The sequence below is a fragment of the Drosophila ficusphila genome, unplaced genomic scaffold (assembly GCF_018152265.1).
Source record: "Drosophila ficusphila isolate 14025-0441.05 unplaced genomic scaffold, ASM1815226v1 contig_791, whole genome shotgun sequence".
Lineage (NCBI taxonomy): Eukaryota > Metazoa > Arthropoda > Insecta > Diptera > Drosophilidae > Drosophila > Drosophila ficusphila.
The window spans coordinates 19,156,430-19,176,230 of record NW_025064737.1 but is presented as its reverse complement, the minus strand read 5'-3'; the positions used below and the strand labels follow the sequence as shown (position 1 = coordinate 19,176,230).

General features: G+C 38.2%; 1 protein-coding gene and 2 long non-coding RNA genes across 4 annotated transcripts; 2 read left to right on the top strand and 1 right to left on the bottom strand.

Annotated features, from left to right (window-relative positions):
• Positions 1 to 5,482: 5,482 nt before the first annotated feature.
• LOC108095671 (calcium uptake protein 1 homolog, mitochondrial) lies at positions 5,483 to 17,369 on the bottom strand. 2 transcript variants are annotated; one of them, XM_043208930.1, is made up of 3 exons: positions 16,912 to 17,369; positions 6,201 to 6,757; positions 5,483 to 6,147 (listed from the first exon to the last, which is right to left on the bottom strand). In XM_043208930.1, the coding sequence occupies exons 2-3, from the start codon at positions 6,743 to 6,745 to the stop codon at positions 5,625 to 5,627; spliced, it is 1,068 nt and encodes a 355-aa protein (XP_043064865.1). In that variant the 5' UTR covers positions 6,746 to 6,757; positions 16,912 to 17,369; the 3' UTR covers positions 5,483 to 5,624. The 2 variants fall into 2 exon arrangements, with proteins under 2 accessions (XP_043064865.1, XP_043064866.1); XM_043208931.1 differs by lacking the exon at positions 16,912 to 17,369 and adding an exon at positions 8,917 to 8,943.
• On the top strand, positions 6,751 to 8,273 carry LOC122320723. Its single transcript, XR_006245782.1, has 2 exons — positions 6,751 to 7,136; positions 7,189 to 8,273. It is a non-coding gene; the product is annotated as an uncharacterized LOC122320723 (long non-coding RNA).
• On the top strand, positions 14,740 to 16,241 carry LOC122320724. The gene is made up of 2 exons (XR_006245783.1): positions 14,740 to 15,131; positions 15,184 to 16,241. It is a non-coding gene; the product is annotated as an uncharacterized LOC122320724 (long non-coding RNA).
• Positions 17,370 to 19,801: the final 2,432 nt, after the last annotated feature.

The window sequence follows — 19,801 nt, the reverse complement described above, 5'->3', positions numbered from 1 at the left end:
AACAATTTTTAAACAAATACAAAATTATGTTTTTCCATAAAGTTGTCTTGCTTCAATTAACTTTTATACTTTCTGTAAATATATTCCCTTTTCTCCGTTTAAATTGGGTTAAAAGCGGAGTAAGGACACCGTGGCCCACACATCAGTCCGCTGCAGAGATTGCAATATATTTGTCATAATACATTTAAGTTCGTGCCGTGCGGAGATTATTTCCCTGTTCCGGGGCCTCTGATTGACACATGTCAGTGGTACGAATGGACTGAAGTCGAGAGTTGTTCGTCCTCGATCCGATTCTTCTTTTTACTGTGGGAATACGAGGTAAGCTCCCTTTTGACCCACCATCGACGTCACCCGGTCAGATTTTTTATGCAAAAGGTACCTGGTAGAGCATCAAATAAATAATTGTTTGGCATGTTGGCCATCGGAACAGCCGGTAAAAATGGAAACATCGAGGTCCTGGCTCGGCGCATGCCTTTGGTGCATTATCACACATCCTGTCTAGCCTGTATGGATTTCTTCATAGGGGCGGGGAACCAGGGAAACGGGGGTAGTGGGCGTGGTAGCGGTCCTGTCCGACTGCCGAATGATAAATGATTGCCATAAATAAATGCGTTACGGGTAAGGCCGCCTTTTAATCGCTTGGCACATTTTATATTTCTTTAACATTAATCATTCGCTGTGATTTTCGCTTTCTCTTTCACCTTTCTTATATATTTTTCATATTTTTCGGGAACATCATTTCCCATCTAGTTGGTTTTAATTTATTAAAAAAGTTTCCGGCCCCAAGACGTTTTCAGGTATTGATAAACTTTTGCCAACCTCGGCATTAATTATGTATCCGAAAAACGGACACGAAACCATATTAAATCTAATGCATTTGGCTTGTTGTTAAATTAATGCGTTTACCATATTAATATTTTATGCAATTTAGCCTTGATTGTGGCATATATGCATTTGTTGTGGTTAATTTTGATTTAAATGCATCGTAGTGGGGTGAATATTACCCGTTTAGGGGTGGTTTTATGCCCTTCGGACCTTTTTTTGCGAAGGGGAAATCAAGTTGCTAGCCACATGTTGCCATGTTGCAGGAATATTTTCGGAGTAAATGTTGAAGCGACGGCGAATTACTTTTTGAAAAGTGCGCATAAATCATATTTCTCATTAAATCTTTTTTTATGCAAGAACCGACAGTGTAGTCATTACAATTACCTTTTTAATTAATTGTATGTTAACATTTTTTCAATACTCACTATGTTGGGGAAATTGGTTTGACCGTAATCAGAATTTTAATTGCGTAAGCTACAAACTGCAAATAATTTACGACAATACCTATTTCAGCCATTGTTGTTTCATTAATATTAATACAACATTTTACAGGCCATTGACTACTTATTTAATTGTAATTTGTGCAATTCCGTATTCAGCGAACGCAACACTGATGCGGCTTAATAAATGCAATATTTAATCCCGATGCTGAAATTAACAGTTCGAGGCTTCTGGACAAATTTCAATTTAGCGGCGAGCATATGAAAAATAAATAAATTACCATAGCCACGTCAGTCGCCTATTTCATTAAGTTGTATTATAAGTGAATGCAAACAATTATGAACTTATGAGATAATTAACTGCAAAAACAAAGTCATTTGCATAAGTAAGTCAATAAGCGTAGAGTAATTATAAATTATAACGGATTTCGCTTTGTTTATCTTATGTAATCAGCTTTACGAGCTTAAATAATTAACGTTGAATATGTTTTAATTAATTATGTATGCGAACTAACGTTAAAATATTCGATGTTCAAGTTAATGAAATCGCGTGGGATTTTCGAGCATTCAATTTTATTTGTTTGCTCAAATGTCCTTACAGGTCAACATTCTGCTCTTTTTTTTTTGTTTTTGGCGGGAAAATAAGCACCATTGAGAGTTCGTTAACAGACGCGATATGGGCGCTCATCTATATGAATCTCATGAGCAAGCTGTCATAAAAGGGTGCTCCAAAACCCCATGTCCCGGTAACTACTCCATGCCCACCTCCAATCCGATGGCACAGACTGTATTAATGCGCTTCATATGTCAGCAGGGGCCATTCATCATCATTATGCTGATGCCAACTGAATGGCTGGCTGCCTGAAAGCTGGTAGCTCGTTTGTGCCAAACAGGCCGACAAACAAACACACACGTAGTTTATGAGAGGAGCTCATCAGAGCAGCCGGAGAAATGATTTTGATACGAGTCTGAACTGGGAAAGAAAAAGTTTAAATAACTTTTACCCGGCTTCATGTCGCAGCATTTAAAATTTACAAACGTTTCTCCACTGCCTGCCCGAGTCTGTATGTAAATTGGGGGACGAGTGAGGATTCCGGATGGGGGGGAAAGTCTGGCCTGGTGGAGAAAAAAATAATCCCAACTTACTGCCTGTTGTTATGTGAATGCTCTTGTTGTTGGTGGGCCTTGTTATCAAAACGTTCTCGCTTAAACTTTATTAGTTTGACATGTGTGCTTTTAGAATTTCAGGCACGTTTGATGAAACGTAATCAAACAAGCCGCAGAGCATTTTTTGTCCTCATTGGATTTTATATACCGCATAATGGCAGTGTTTAGGGGTATGCTGGATTTAACATGTTAAGCTTAAAATGAGTTAAATACTTATGATAACTATGTAAACTAAACATTTTAAACCTTTTTTTTTATCCTTTAATGTATGCAACATAATTTGCTTGCGGATTATTGGGTATCTTATAGCCATATCACTTAACTTGGACTTATCATTTGCTCTTTTTTGCTGATGAGCCCATCCAGACTTTGGCATTTTTAGGAAAATTTAAAGCTAAAGAGCAATCTCGGGCCCCTTAAGAGCACTTGTGCTAATACTTGCCGTAACTTACAAGTTGTAAGTAAATGTAGCTTACCAGAGCGCAGACTGATGCAAAACTTTGCTCGGCGACATGTGAGTCCTTTTGTCCCCACGATGCCTCTCGATGCCATGGCAATAGTTAAGGCTTAGCCAGTTGGCAGTGTGTCGTTGTCGCTCGCTGAACATTTTAATCGGCAGGAAATGATGTGAAAAACTTTTTAATCCCTTTAAATGGCAACTTTTCAATGCGAGTAGGAGAGCCGAGCGTTAAAGCGCTGCCAGTGGAGCCGGAAAGGGCTTAAAACGGGCAAAAGTCATGAAACTTAATTAGCCACCCACTCAGGTGGGAGTCGGCAGTTAATTTAAATGCGCCTTAAAGGTATATTTATTGGCGGCATTTGACTTTCGCCCGTGAGATTTAGTGCTTTTAAAATCTTTGATGATAAATAAAATTTGCAGCTGCTTAAATCTTCAACGGGCATACACACGACCCATCCTTAAATATATACGTATATATGTTTAGGCTGATAAGCACCTGCATATTCATAATTCAGATAAGTGTCGTCAGTCGGACCAGTTGCAACCCTTGCATCCGCCCAGCGGAGCATTAGAGCCACCTAAATTCATGCAAATTACGTTAAAGTGGAGAAGCCCAAAGGCAAAATTCTGGGAGGAGCCAGTGCACCAGGTCGTCCTGCAAAATTGTGTTTCCATGCTCGGGCATAAACGTGTGTAAAATAATATTTTTGCACACTCTACGCCTATAAAACCATAAAATTGCATAATTTATAAATTTGAATATCTCACACAGAAAAAGGGGAGGCGACCAACAAAAGGTCTTGACTGTGGTATGAATTTATATGAGTGGAGAAGAAAGCCCAAGGAGGTAAATGGCAAATAGGCAGAGTCAAACGTTATTGCTTCGACCGAGCATTTCAAACACAATTTGGCCAGCTGAAATTCGAGAGGAGACAGAGCCAGTTTTGTTTCAAGTCAGTCAGCAGAATTTGTGGTCGAGCACATGAGTAAAGTAATTTGGAAACGAAAGTTAAAATGTTATAAATGCCTTTTTGCGTTTCGCCAGGAAAACAATAACAAGGCCGGTCAATATTTATTTCAAATTGTGAATTTCCTGTGACTTATTCACATTGAAATCCCATTGACAGTTGATACTGATTTCTTGATTACACGCCACACTGAGACCCACAACGTTCGAGAGTAAAATAATAATTTCTGATTTATGGCTTACCAACATGCCGGTGTACTCGTATTCGTACGAGTATTTTTGCCAATTTAATTGATATCTGGCCTGCAACTGAATTTTGTGGCATTTCTTTCTAATAACTTCTGCTGCCCTCTGCGGTTGCACTTTTCGGGGCGTGGCAAACTAACTTTGCGGCCCCTGAACTTCCATGTTTATTTTTATCGCACTTCCTTGACGCGTCGAGTTTCAAAGTTTTGCGAACAGACAACTGCTAGGGCTCGGGTTTTCTAGCAGCACACGTGTAAACACACATGAGTTTGATTTTTGTAAAGTGCTCTCTGTGAAAGTTGCCAGGCGGTAACCTCGACATGTTTATGAGGACCCAAACTATGGAGTTCATGGACTACCGCAGCTAGTAAATTGATAAAAGTTTCAGTCCTTTCCGCGTGCATAAATAATAGTCAACAGTAAGGAGTTGTGGAATTGTTTCCTTTTTGAAGAGTCTCAATAAACATCCCCTTTCTGGATTTCAATAAATATAAAGTACTTCACAAACCAAACCTTGTTAATTAAATGTTACAATAAAAAGCTAACAATTAGTAACAGTACATCGTATCATTTTAATAATTGTTAATCTAAGAATTTATAGAGTCAGAACTCGTTGAGTTCGCTTGTTTTGTATGACCTGCCATTAACAGCTCCTTACGGATGTAAATAATAATTATTATTTACTGCAACCTTTTCCAGTTAGACGTGACAGCGGATTAATAGTGTCGACACACATTTCGGGGGAGTAAATTATACCAAATATCTCGAATGCCTAGGGCCCTTAATTGTCCTACGGTCATCAAGTTGTGGCTGCCTGCCAATGTCCAGATAAAATGTGTGTGGCAAACTATTGTCTCGGCGTTCCAGGAACAAGGAACTCAACACGGCTCGACCCTCGAGTGCGTGCTACCGCAAGTATTTAAAATTGTTTTGGTAAGTGCTGGGTTGCAGCCCCACTTCCACTTCTATCGCCACTGCCACTGCCACCTCCACTTTTTGGCTGCCAGCGTTTGGCAGCAGGTGATAAAAGTTCAAAGTCATGTAAGCCACGTTGCTGGGTTTCGACGGGTTGAGGGGTTCGAGGAGGCAGAATCTGCTTTATATTTGAATTTTCCCATCGCTCGCACGCAACTCGAGTGTCGGGACAACAAAATGGATTTCATCCTGTAGACTCGCTTCATTTTTCAACTCGTTCAACTTGGCGGCTTGTGAAGTTGAAACGTTTCAAGACAAGAGCAAACAGACTGCGCTTTTCTAAACCGAGCTTCTTTTCCGCCCCGTCCCCTCAGAGGTTTTTGCTCTAAACATTGAAAGAAAGTGGTTTACAAATGCTGTTTTGTCACCTCCCTCGTTCAAACCATTACTTGTACTATTAAATTGTTTTATCCATACATATTATTTATTCGTAAACAATTACAGCCAGAATTGGATATGAAGCTTAACTAGGTATTGAATTTAGGTAATATTTTCTTATTTGTAATGTTGTCAGTAAACTAAAAGCGTTTATCCTGAAAGGAATTTACCAGAAGTGAGTATATTCAGTGGGTATTAAACTCCAAGATGGAAGTATATTCCTAAATGGAAAAAGATTCCAAGATGGAAGTAAATTCCAGCTGCACTTGCAAATTATACAAAACGCGGAAGAGAGCCTTAAATTCCTCCGCAGGGGAACAGGATGCATCCAGTGTTGCTTCATATTGTTGAATTCCTTTCTTTCGATAATGTTGTCACGATTACGATCAAAGATGCAGAAGATCACATCCGTGAGATGCTCGGACAACTTAACGCCGGACACCACATGCGATATATGCCGAAGTGTTTCGGGAGAGATATCCGCACCGGTTAAGTAATAGAAGGTTAGAGCATGATCTATTGTGTTTACATCCTGAATAAAACGAAAGAAGGCCAAGAACTCCTCGAGGGTGATCCCCCGTTTCATTTCCCCAAACTTTTCTTTGACTCTCTTTAGGGTTTCAAGTCGCTCGCTAAAGTTTCTGTATCCCAAAACCACTTTGGCAAAGTCCACTTCGGAGATCACAGATCTGAAAATTGTCAATCAAATAGAAGGTAATAATAATAGTCAACTTATATTTACCTAGACGGCTTCAACAGATTTTGGAACTGCAGCTTATGAATTTCTGTGTGTAATTCGTGTAGGAACGCCAAAAATTCGTTAATACTCAGAGTTTTATTTAGATACGGTCCAAAAAGGTATCTTTTTAGATGGCTATTCACCAGGGAGGCTTCACCTTTTGTGATTGTCATTAGGACAGTTTCCAGATCCTGGATACTAACGTCTCCATCTCCGTTTAAATCAAAGAGCTTGAATCCAATCCTAACTTTCCGCTCCGGAATACAAAGCAGGATGCTCAGTAGCATATAATCGCTGTAGGTGAGCAAACCCTTTTCCTCGAACTTCAAAAATATGCTATCCTGGCTCACAGAAGGCTGCCATTTGCTGGCCGCCTTCTCGTCCAGAATGTGGTACTTGTCCAGGCCATAATTCTCAGGCTGCTTGACTCCGGGTTGGATTGATCGCAGGAAATCGGAGGGAGTCATATATAGTTCCCATTTATCGGACTTATTCTTCTTTTTAATAGTGGCAAAGTACCGGAAAATCTTGAGGGGATGCGAGTACATTTGTAACGGCGCCTGTAGCGACCAGATAGTTTAGTTCGGCCTAGAAGCATGCTTTAAAATATATCTAAGCTCGGCTTAGTGTCTTAGCTAATTACACATATGTTTGCTAAATCAGCTGTAACAGAGATGCAGTGGGAAGCTCGTCTTAGACATCTGGTGTTATCATCTGTGGCGAACTTCCGACCATACCCTAGCCTAACACTACCTATATTTGGTAAGGTTCTTTTCTGACTGACATCCGATATAAGCAGACGTGCCTTTTGCATTACTCCAACAAAGTTTTTATTTAAAAATATTATATATTGAAATCGTGGAAAATAATAAGAGGAATAAGTGCAGCGAGCCTAGCTGAATAATATTTTTGTGATTAATTTTGGAAAACTATTGCGATGTAAGTGGTGGAAGTAGATTTTTTATCAATTCTAACCCCAGATTTTCTTTAGATATATATGATATATATATTTCTCACGTGGCCATCAATATTGGCATCCGTGGGAGCACCCCTTCAAGACAGTGGGGGGCATGATTGTATATCGTGCCCCAAATTAAATCGGATAAGGAAAATTAAGGAATAAGAATCGGAATTAAAGGAAAAATAAGGAGTTTCAACTGGAATTAAATTCAAGAATGCAGCATTAAAGAAGTGATTTGGAGAGATGTTTAACCCTCTCTACCCACGGCAGCAGCAGCAGCAGATTTAGTATAGCCAAATATGGACACAAAAGGGAATGTATAACCTGGAATTTCTTTTAAGCCGCTACTGCGATTTTTTTTAAAGTGAAATATTATAATTAAAAATTTGAAAGTTTTGAAACGTGCCAAAGTGAAGAAAATTTAATGAATCAAAGATAGCAACATGCCGTAAAAATCAAGTTTAAGTGATATTTTCTAAAGTCTGAATGATTCAGTCTAAAACGTAATATTTAAATTAAATTAAATTTAAAACTTAATTTTTCACGAGTGGAGTTATTTACGCATCGATTTTGTTTTGGAAAATTCGCTCAACTATGACTTAAAAGCGATAAATTAAATATTTATTTTTTTTTTGTAAATTTAAATATAATTTGAAAATAGCAACTTCTGATAAGAAACAATAGTGAATATTAAATTTAAAAATGTGGTTAAGTGAAGATATCACAGTCGCTTCTCAGTAAAATATGTAGGCCTAAAAGGGTTCCAAGTTAAAAGATTTTTATAGAATAGTTTTGTGTTTTCGAGCCCCAATTTCACCCTTTACAGCCACCTGCCCGGGAGATCGATCTTTCGCCGCTGGAACAACGTATAAGCTGTGAGTTTATTATTCTCATTATTGCATTTATATCTATTCTATTTATATCTTATTGCGAAATACTCTATGAAATAATTTTTAACAATCTACTTGAATGAAACTGTGAATTTAAAAGAACCCTGAACCGATAGCCTCACTAAACTAAATTAAATTAAACAAAAAGATATCAAACAGAATGAAGATGATTTAGTGAAATAAAAAAATAAATTAAAGCAATGAAATTTAAATATCTATTGTTATACCAGAGTAATATTTTTTATTGGTGAAGTACGATATCTGAATACCCTATATTTTTCTTATTTCTTATCTTTTTAAATATATACGAACATTATAACTACTTTAATTTATGAGGATAACATCATTTAAATATTTAAGTATCTAAATAGTATTTTTATCGCCTGTATATCATTTATTATATTTATATAAAATTTGTAGTATCTACCTGTTAGCAAATAACAATAATGAATTCTTGTATAACTATTAATTAAATTGTATTTGAAATGAATTTCGAGTAGTTCACGTTTTTTTTAACTCGGCTGATGCTTCCACAATCGTAGGGTATTAGGGGTCACCGGAGTTTAGCTCTGAAGGATGGTGATCATAGGTAGGGTGGGCATTTCGCGACCACGACAACATCTGTGGCATCGCTGATTCTAACTTTTCTCGATCCTTTCTATCTCTTGTTTTTTTTGAATTTTATCTATTTCTCTTCTGATTTTGATATCTCGCATTTATTTTCGTCAGCACACTCAATTCTGGTCTTAAAAATAATAATATGTAGCTAGTGTGCGGATTTGTCTAAGCAAGACCTCCACCCCCAAAGCAGACGAGCGAGAGCCGGACCCTATAGTGTGCACCCGCAAGGACAGATCCTAGAACTCACCACAGAATACCTTCGTTACACGCTACAGTTATAATATCATTATTATTATTATTATTATTATTAAGTAAGGTGGCGCCCAACGTGTGGGGCCTTAGTGAGTACAGTATTACCTCATTAAGACTCACCGATAGATAAATTCAATCTCTTTTCTTTCTTTCATTTATTTCAACTTTAACTTCTGATCAAAATCTCTTATGTTGATTTTTATTTATTATGGATAACAGAGCAAGTGAACATTAGTTTCCGTCTGGCCTTAATTAAAAGTCCGTGTAAGAATTTTCCTTCCTTTTGTATGTGATGATAAGGAAAACTTAGTCTGAGGAAAATACAGAGAGTATCAAATTGCGATTGATCTTCTGGCCCTTGCTGGTTTACCAAATCACTACAATATTCACACTTACTTAAATAAATGCTTTCTTCAAGCTTAGGCGTTTCGGAAAATAGAGGCATTGTTTTACTGAAGTGCCCTATCCACGGTTGACTTTTAGAAAGAATTATTTATAATTTTTTCTTAGAGGAATTAGACTTATGTGAGTTGAGACTGGAACATAAGAACTTTTTTTTTTAAGAATAACTTATCCGTTTCATATTTATTAAAGCCTAATTACTTCCCTTATTGAATTTTCTTGTAGTAAGAAAGGCAAGAAATTCACTTCATCTGTATTCTTTTCTTCTTTCCTGAGAAATGTTAGTAGTAAATAAAATTTTTATCCTACGAGTTGTGGACATCAAGCTAGAGTTAAAGCTTTATCTTTATTATTATAACCACAGTTTATATCGTGAGAGTTACCGATTGTTGTTGAAATCATTTGATATTAATGATACAACATTTTTTTTTTTATCTTTTTATTTCTTTTTTGAGCTGTTGTTGAAATCATTTGGTATTAATGATACAACATTTTGGTTTTAAATTATTTTGGTTTTGAGCTGTTGTTTAAATCGTTGGAAATTAAGGATACAACATTTTGTTTTTTTTGCTTTTGTTATATTTTTATAAATTTTCAAAATGGGATTAGACCGTTCTCCGGGAAAAGCATCGCAAGGAGGTGCAAAGCCAGTCTGTCCGTTATGTAAAGCAGATATTAAGGCAGCAACCGATTTATTTGAAACTGTATGCCATCACGAATTTCACAAGAAATGTATTGAGGCACATTTGAAGAAAAGTGAAAGCTGTCCAGTATGCAGAATTTCTTGCAGGCCAGTAGCCGAGAGTAAAGGTTTACAAACGCGATCCCAATCTAAAAGTCGTGGCACAGAAAGTATTGATGATAGAAATATATCTGAAAACGTCCCTGGTACGTCAGGAGGCGCTCATAGTAGTAGCAGTAGGGATGTAGATCCAGCTAATGTTGCTAATGCAATGACGTTACTCTCAATGGAGCGAAGACTGCTCACAGTGTTGTCAGAGAAAATGACTGAGTTAATACAAACTTCAGTGAGTGACAGTATTCAGAGATTAATCTCCCCTCCATCTAGCTCCAATGCGAATGACAGAGATAGGTCAGCTACTCCACCACCCTTAGACCGACCAATTTCTGGCAATGAACATATCCAAAACACAAATTTTGTCGCGCCTAACTTAGGTTCTCCAAGTTCTCATAGAAGTATCCCTTCTGATCTCTTAAATAGACCCGACAAGGTCGTGCATATCCTGAATGGATGGAAGATAAAATATTCCGGATCAGGTGTATCGATAGACAATTTTATTTACAGAGTCGAAGCGCTGACGCATCAGACACTTGAAGGCAACTTCTCAGTGCTTTGCAGAAATGCTAGCGTCTTATTCGAGGGCAAAGCCAACGAATTTTATTGGCGTTACCATAAATCGGTAACCGAAGTACGTTGGGATAGATTATGTTCTGCCTTGCGATTGCAATTTCGTCAAAAAAGGGACGATATTGATGTAGAAGAGTTAATCAGAAACAGAAAACAAAAGCCCAATGAATCTTTTGATAGTTTTTACGATAGTGTAAACGTATTAGTCGATCAGTTAGAAGTACCATGGTCGCCGAGAAAACTTGTCCGAATTCTCAAAAACAATTTGAGACCCGAAATACGCCATGAATTGTTGAATGTTGACATTTCTTCAGTATCTGAGTTGAGAGAAACTTGTCGTCGACGCGAAGCTTTTCTAGACGATGTCAAACGCTCTCACGGATACAGTAAAAACACACCGTTTAGACGAGAAGTCTCAGAGCTTATTCAAGAGCCAGATTCTCAGAATGGGTCCGAATCCGAAAGTGAATTAGAGGTGGACGCATTTTCCTTGGTATGCTGGAATTGCCGCAAAGAAGGGCACAGATACCAAGATTGCTTATCAGAGAAGCGCGTATTTTGTTACGGTTGCGGAACCGCTAACACCTATAAGCCAAACTGCGTTAAGTGCTCAAAAAACTTAAAGCCCGGCAGTTCGAAGTCGCAGTTCAAACCGAAGACTTTGAATGCCTCTCGTCACCAATCAACTATGACCGATCAGATGTGAATGCACCATTAGTCGCATCACCAACTTCCCCGGACGTATCAAAAAGCAATGTCGGCTCTCTACTGCATTGTAAACTTAAAAAGTTACCTCAGATTTTAACTCCTACTGTGTTTTCTGAACATCTCTTAGAAATCCGTAAGTCTCGCAGCGCCGAAAGAATTAAAAGGTTTTGGCAGAATGTTAAAAGCTGTAGGCTCGGGTTGAAATATATTTGTTCTCTCCCTACGGGATCAAGAGATCCACGACCATTTCTGCCGATTCGCTTATTAGACCGTACTGTTTTTGGTTTGCTGGACTCAGGGGCCTCAATAAGTTGTATTGGAGGAGATCTAGCTAAAGAAGTTATGGCGAATGATACCGAATACAAGCCATTAAACATTAAAGCCAAAACAGCAGATGGACGACCTCAGAAAGTAGTAGGAAGAATGGAAATTGACGTAGAATATGGAGACAAGAGAAAACCTTTAAATATTTACCTAGTACCGTCTTTGAAACATGATCTTTATTTAGGTATAGATTTTTGGAGACTATATGATCTTCTCCCCAAAAACCTTAATATATCAGAGTTAGAAACTACTATCGAAGCTAGCAGCAAGGTCGAAGTTGATCAACACGACTTGTCTGCTGAGGAAAAAGCAAAGCTTGGCAATGTCATCAATTGTTTCCCGTCATTCACGCAGGAAGGACTTGGAAAAACGAATTTAATAACTCATGCAATAGATGTGGGTGGAGCGAAGCCGATTAAACAGCGCCATTTTCCAGTGTCGCCAGCTGTTGAGAAGAGTATGTACGCCGAAATTGACAGGATGTTGCAAATGGGCGTAATTGAAGAATCGGAAAGCGCTTGGTCTTCCCCTATAGTGATGGTTACCAAACCTGGTAAAGTTAGAATTTGTTTAGATTGTCGAAAAGTCAATAGCTTTACAGAGAAAGACGCATATCCGCTTCCTCAAATCAGCGGAATTTTGAGTCGTTTGCCTAAGGCGGAATATATTTCAAGCTTGGACTTGAAAGATGCTTATTGGCAGGTGCCTTTAGAAATTAATTCTCGAGACAAGACTGCGTTTACAGTCCCCGGTAGGCCTCTTTACCAATTTAAGGTAATGCCTTTTGGCCTATGCAATGCCACAAGTACTATGTCTCGCTTAATGGACAAAGTCGTTCCAGCGCATCTAAGAAACGAAGTATTCGTTTATTTAGACGATCTTCTTGTGGTTTCCTCCAACTTTAACAGTCATCTTGACGTTCTCAGAGAGATCGCATTTCACATCAAGCGTGCAGGATTGACAATCAATATTGGCAAAAGTCATTTCTGTATGCAACGGGTGCGTTATCTTGGCCATATTGTTGGCGATGGCGGAATCCGAACAGATCCTGATAAGGTCAAAGCAATTACCGAATTTCCTGTTCCTAAAACTTTACGAGGTTTAAGGAGTTTTATGGGATTATGCGGCTGGTATCGCAAATTTGTACCAAATTTTGCCTCTCTTGCTTCTCCCTTAACCGACTTGATGACAACAAAACGTAAATTCTGTTTGACTCCTGAAGCACTGAAGGCATTCGAAGCGCTGAAGAGTCGTCTTAGTGAAGCTCCGGTATTGAGTAGCCCGGATTTTTCTAAGCCGTTCGCCATCCATTGTGATGCTAGCAAGACTGGTGTCGGTGCCGTCTTGGTACAATTATCTCAAGAGGGAGACGAACGTCCGATAGCTTTTATTTCGAAGAAACTAAATCGTGCGCAGAGAAACTATACCGTAACCGAACAGGAGTGCTTAGCAGCTATAGTAGCCCTGAAGAATTTTAGAGCATACGTGGAAGGACACGAATTTACCATCATCACCGATCACGCATCGCTCAAGTGGCTCATGTCCAATCATGACCTTAGTTCTCGTTTAGCTCGGTGGGCATTATCTCTTCAAAGATTTCGATTTAAGATTGAGCATCGAAAAGGTTCTTTAAACATCGTTCCCGACTCCTTGTCTCGCGTTAACGAAGATGAAGTAGCAGCATTAGATTTTCGTGAAGGGTTGCTGGTTGATTTAAATTCAGAGCACTTTAAATCTGCTGCGTATCAAGATTTGGTAGCAAAAGTTTCGGCAAATAAAGTAAATTTCCCTGACTTAAAAACAGAAGACGGCTATGTTTACAGAAAAGCAGAACATTTGACAGGTGAAAAGGTTCACGATGAATATGCCTGGAAGTTATGGATACCGACAGAATTGATACCTGAAGTCCTCTTCCAAGCACATAACAGTCCTTTGGCCTCCCATGGTGGCATCCATAAGACTATCGAGCGTGTTAGAAGATATTATTTTTGGCCTCGTCTTGTGCCTGACATCAAAGCACATATCAATGCTTGTGAGACATGTAAAACAACCAAATCACCAAATCAAGTTCTCAGACCGACTTTAGGAAAAGCACCAATAACTTTTAGGCTTTTCCAACGAATTTTCATTGATTTTCTTGGTCCTTACCCTCGATCGAGAAGTGGAAACATAGGCATTTTCATTGTCCTCGATCATTTCTCTAAATTTGTATTTTTAAAACCTGTTAGAAAGATAAATGCTGATGTCGTAATAAAGTATCTTGAAGGAGAACTATTTATGACATTCGGAGTTCCAGAAACTGTCGTATCAGACAACGGATCACAATTCCGTTCGGTAGCGTTTCAGAAACTTATGAAGCAGTACGAAATCTCACACACGCTAACAGCTGTTCACTCGCCTCAGGCCAACGCTTCTGAGCGCGTAAATCGTTCTGTCATCTCAGCTATTAGAGCGTACTTGCGTCCTGATCAAAAAGACTGGGATGAGTATTTGAACAAGATTTGTTGTGCTTTACGATCTTCGTTTCATTCTAGTATAGGTACCACACCATACTATATGGCTTTTGGTCAGCATATGGTTACTTCAGGATCAACTTACGCTTTGTTAAGAAAATTGAATATGCTAGACGACCGCTCGCTATTGTTTAATAGACAGGATTCTTTCCAGATAATTCGCGAAGAAGCTGGTAAACAGATGCAGAAAGTTCACGATCGTAACGAAAAGAGATACAACTTACGTTCAAGAGAAGTATCTTTTGTGGTAGGACAGGAAGTATTTCGACGTAACTTCAAGCAGAGTTGCTTTCAAACAGGCTACAACGCCAAATTTGGACCTTCCTTCGTAAAAGCCCGTATCAAAAGAAAGATAGGTAATAATTACTACGAGCTTGAAGATTTGCAAGGGCGACTGTTGGGTAATTATCACGCCAAAGACATTCGCCAATGACGTCACTCCAGGCGGTATCAGCCTAGGGTATCTAGAATAAAATACCCTAGTCTGATTGTGGCAGGGGGTTTTGTAACGGCGCCTGTAGCGACCAGATAGTTTAGTTCGGCCTAGAAGCATGCTTTAAAATATATCTAAGCTCGGCTTAGTGTCTTAGCTAATTACACATATGTTTGCTAAATCAGCTGTAACAGAGATGCAGTGGGAAGCTCGTCTTAGACATCTGGTGTTATCATCTGTGGCGAACTTCCGACCATACCCTAGCCTAACACTACCTATATTTGGTAAGGTTCTTTTCTGACTGACATCCGATATAAGCAGACGTGCCTTTTGCATTACTCCAACAAAGTTTTTATTTAAAAATATTATATATTGAAATCGTGGAAAATAATAAGAGGAATAAGTGCAGCGAGCCTAGCTGAATAATATTTTTGTGATTAATTTTGGAAAACTATTGCGATGTAAGTGGTGGAAGTAGATTTTTTATCAATTCTAACCCCAGATTTTCTTTAGATATATATGATATATATATTTCTCACGTGGCCATCAATATTGGCATCCGTGGGAGCACCCCTTCAAGACAGTGGGGGGCATGATTGTATATCGTGCCCCAAATTAAATCGGATAAGGAAAATTAAGGAATAAGAATCGGAATTAAAGGAAAAATAAGGAGTTTCAACTGGAATTAAATTCAAGAATGCAGCATTAAAGAAGTGATTTGGAGAGATGTTTAACCCTCTCTACCCACGGCAGCAGCAGCAGCAGATTTAGTATAGCCAAATATGGACACAAAAGGGAATGTATAACCTGGAATTTCTTTTAAGCCGCTACTGCGATTTTTTTTAAAGTGAAATATTATAATTAAAAATTTGAAAGTTTTGAAACGTGCCAAAGTGAAGAAAATTTAATGAATCAAAGATAGCAACATGCCGTAAAAATCAAGTTTAAGTGATATTTTCTAAAGTCTGAATGATTCAGTCTAAAACGTAATATTTAAATTAAATTAAATTTAAAACTTAATTTTTCACGAGTGGAGTTATTTACGCATCGATTTTGTTTTGGAAAATTCGCTCAACTATGACTTAAAAGCGATAAATTAAATATTTATTTTTTTTTTGTAAATTTAAATATAATTTGAAAATAGCAACTTCTGATAAGAAACAATAGTGAATATTAAATTTAAAAATGTGGTTAAGTGAAGATATCACAGTCGCTTCTCAGTAAAATATGTAGGCCTAAAAGGGTTCCAAGTTAAAAGATTTTTATAGAATAGTTTTGTGTTTTCGAGCCCCAATTTCACCCTTTACAGCCACCTGCCCGGGAGATCGATCTTTCGCCGCTGGAACAACGTATAAGCTGTGAGTTTATTATTCTCATTATTGCATTTATATCTATTCTATTTATATCTTATTGCGAAATACTCTATGAAATAATTTTTAACAATCTACTTGAATGAAACTGTGAATTTAAAAGAACCCTGAACCGATAGCCTCACTAAACTAAATTAAATTAAACAAAAAGATATCAAACAGAATGAAGATGATTTAGTGAAATAAAAAAAATAAATTAAAGCAATGAAATTTAAATATCTATTGTTATACCAGAGTAATATTTTTTATTGGTGAAGTACGATATCTGAATACCCTATATTTTTCTTATTTCTTATCTTTTTAAATATATACGAACATTATAACTACTTTAATTTATGAGGATAACATCATTTAAATATTTAAGTATCTAAATAGTATTTTTATCGCCTGTATATCATTTATTATATTTATATAAAATTTGTAGTATCTACCTGTTAGCAAATAACAATAATGAATTCTTGTATAACTATTAATTAAATTGTATTTGAAATGAATTTCGAGTAGTTCACGTTTTTTTAACTCGGCTGATGCTTCCACAATCGTAGGGTATTAGGGGTCACCGGAGTTTAGCTCTGAAGGATGGTGATCATAGGTAGGGTGGGCATTTCGCGACCACGACAACATCTGTGGCATCGCTGATTCTAACTTTTCTCGATCTTTTCTATCTCTTGTTTTTTTTGAATTTTATCTATTTCTCTTCTGATTTTGATATCTCGCATTTATTTTCGTCAGCACACTCAATTCTGGTCTTAAAAATAATAATATGTAGCTAGTGTGCGGATTTGTCTAAGCAAGACCTCCACCCCCAAAGCAGACGAGCGAGAGCCGGACCCTATAGTGTGCACCCGCAAGGACAGATCCTAGAACTCACCACAGAATACCTTCGTTACACGCTACACATTCTCAGTCGGTTTTCATACTGCCGGATAGTATGATCCCGGAAAGAAGCCCGATGAGAACTACTTGGACCATGTGGTAATTTGGAATGTTTAGACTTTTTTATGTTCGGAGGTCGCGTTTAAAACTAAAGACCATGGCCAAATAAGTTGTCCGCTTGCCAAGTTTTCCTTCTTCTTGTCACTCGAGAAGTGCGAGAAAATTCCAGAAGTGGAGCGAGCCCACAAATAAATTAGCGGCCAGAAGCTAGTCATCTTTTCTTTTTTTTTGTGATTTTTCAAACTATCATAAGCCAAAGAAAACCAGGAATGATAGAACTCAGAATTTAGCTAGTGGTGCGGTGAAAACGATTTAGGTTTGCTCAGAATTTAGGTCAATTTTCTTTCTTTTTTTTATAGTCGCAGCCAAACTCAAACTGATTGATGTTGCCAGGCCTCTTGCTGATTTTCCGCTTTCCCTTCGGACCACACACACTCGATGGAAAGCATTAAAAGTAATCAGCAGCGCAAATGTTTGCACTACGGAAATTCTGGTGGCGATGGTGCATGGTGCTTGGACTTTATAAGGCCCCAGGGAAATTTGCGAACAATAAACTGGGCGGTGCGGTGAAGGGGAAAAACTTTGCTTCGATTTGTGGATTTCCTCTAATTTCTGCACTGGATTTCTATGCATTTATGGGCGGTCAGCCCAGCCATTGTGCCGAGGTGCTCGGAATATCTGAAAAAGTTGCCCCCAACTTACGATTCTTGTCCAGGGTGCGACTGTGGAGCACTCTTCTCGGCAAGTTTCGTTTTCGAGGGCTCTTTCTGGTTCGCAAAAGTTTCAATGGGTCCTCAAGTTCTGCATTTGGCTAATAAAAGCAGGCCGAGATGTGTGAAAAGAATTTCTTTCCTGAAATTAATATGAAATTGTTTTATGAATATAGAATAACATCAAATAAAAATAATTTGTAATCAATTAGGTTGTTGTATGAGCACAGTTTTCATTTCGTTTTTAATAAGACAATAATAAATACAGACACAACATAATGCATGAGGAAAAGTAATTCTGAAATTATTCAATTGTTAAAAATATAATAAAGCTGGCATCCATTAAATGTATAACATATTTCAATAGTGAAAATATTCATTGTCTTGTTTCATTCAATATGCATCAAATGTTTACAATAAATATGTTGGTACGTAAACAAATGTTAAAAAAATTTATTTCAGTTTTTATTGTATTTTGCCAAACTGGTCGGGAATGTGAATTATTTTTGATTTTACAAATTGTGTATTTAATTTTCCAAAATCAAATTAGTATGTTATTAAAGAATGTTAATTATTAAATGCATATTAATTATATATTAATTGTGGCATTTGTGTGTTATTTAAGTATCACTATAACAAAATTCAAATGGCAATATGTAGCTGATTGTGTTATCCATAAAAATATCGTTGCACGAGCGTGATTTTTGTAAATGCTGATTGACAAACGGATTGATTCCTAGGCCATGTCCCGAATGTTAATTTAGACATGGTGTTTGACACTTGATTAAAGCCTGACACTTGCCGTGGAAAAAGTCCGTGCTGCTCCACTTTGCTCACGTAGGCCCATGGAAATTCCCAGGTGACGAGAAAGGAGAAGGGGAAGGGCGAAGGGAACGTGGCCAACCAGGTGAATAATGCTCGCCGTGGCACTTAAGCCGGGCCAAAAGTTTAGGCTTTCCTTTTGTCAAACGGCTGTCAACCCGAAGCTCAATCCTTTTGTCCGTTTCGTTGGCCTGGCATTCTGGCATTCGGGTGTCCTGGCATCGTGGCATTCTAGCATCATGGCATCCTGGCATTTGCATATTGCGAGTCTGTATGTGTGTGGTTGTGTGTGTGTGTGTGTGTTGCCGCTCACATAAACAACAATCAGAGCATAAACAAAGGTGGCGCCAAAGCCAGTGGAGCATTTGGGCGCTGCCAAAAATTAAGTTAAACAAAAAACAGCCGCAATGGCAGTGCAGTGAAAGTCAAACGGAAACGGATACGCCCCCAGGCGGAATGACAGAAATTGTCACGTTTCTGCTCTTTGAGTGTGGGTAACAAATAAGTAAAAACCCCTCCCCCTCGCCCCTTGCCCCTTGCCCCATCCCCTTTCCTGCCACACACACACACACCTCGTGTTTATTGCTTTGATTTAACATCAATTGTAAACTGCTTGCGTTTGTGATTTGTCATGTGTCACAACCTGAATGAGTGAAAATGAAAACGGGGAAAGTGGAAAGTGGTTGATGGAATGGCGGTATAGCCTACTTAAATGCGCGCAAAATTAATCTAGTTCTTTGCACCATACTTTGCACATGCACAGAAAATAATTAAAGGGGTTTGTAAGCAATTGAATTCATGACAAATTATTATATAAGTTGATACTATTAAAATCAATTTGGTCTGCTTTTAATCTTGAATAATAAAGGACATTTAAAAGTGAGAACACAAGGAATTCATTTAATATATATCATCCAATATCTCAAATATGGTTTTACCAAATGGCTTAGAAATAATAAGCACTAACTTTTTTTTTCAATGTGTAAAATCTGCGATGCTTTGCATATGCAAATGGCGAAACCGCGTTTCGTATTTGGCGGATTTGTCATGACCACTTGACACACACAGACTTCCCTTTCGTCATTGGCAGGATGCAGGAGGCATATGCCAAATGCAGTGGGGAAACTTTCGGTTTCACCCACTCGCTTTTATCGAACCGCTGCAGAGTAAGGGCTTTCCAATCGGTTGAGCGGAAAAGCCGGGAAATCGGTCGAGGAACTGTCTTTCTTCTCGGCGCGTTTCGCCTTTCCCCCCTTTCGGTGCCGCATTGCATTTCTTTCACTTGCCTGCCTC

Excerpts from the sequence above, each read along its gene's own strand:
- LOC108095671 (XM_043208930.1), bottom strand. The coding sequence starts at position 6,745 with ATGTACTCGCATCCCCTCAAGATTTTCCGGTACTTTGCCACTATTAAA. Across the intron at positions 6,148-6,200 it reads AATCTGTTGAAGCCGTCTAG|ATCTGTGATCTCCGAAGTGG; the intron begins GTAAATATAAGT and ends GACAATTTTCAG.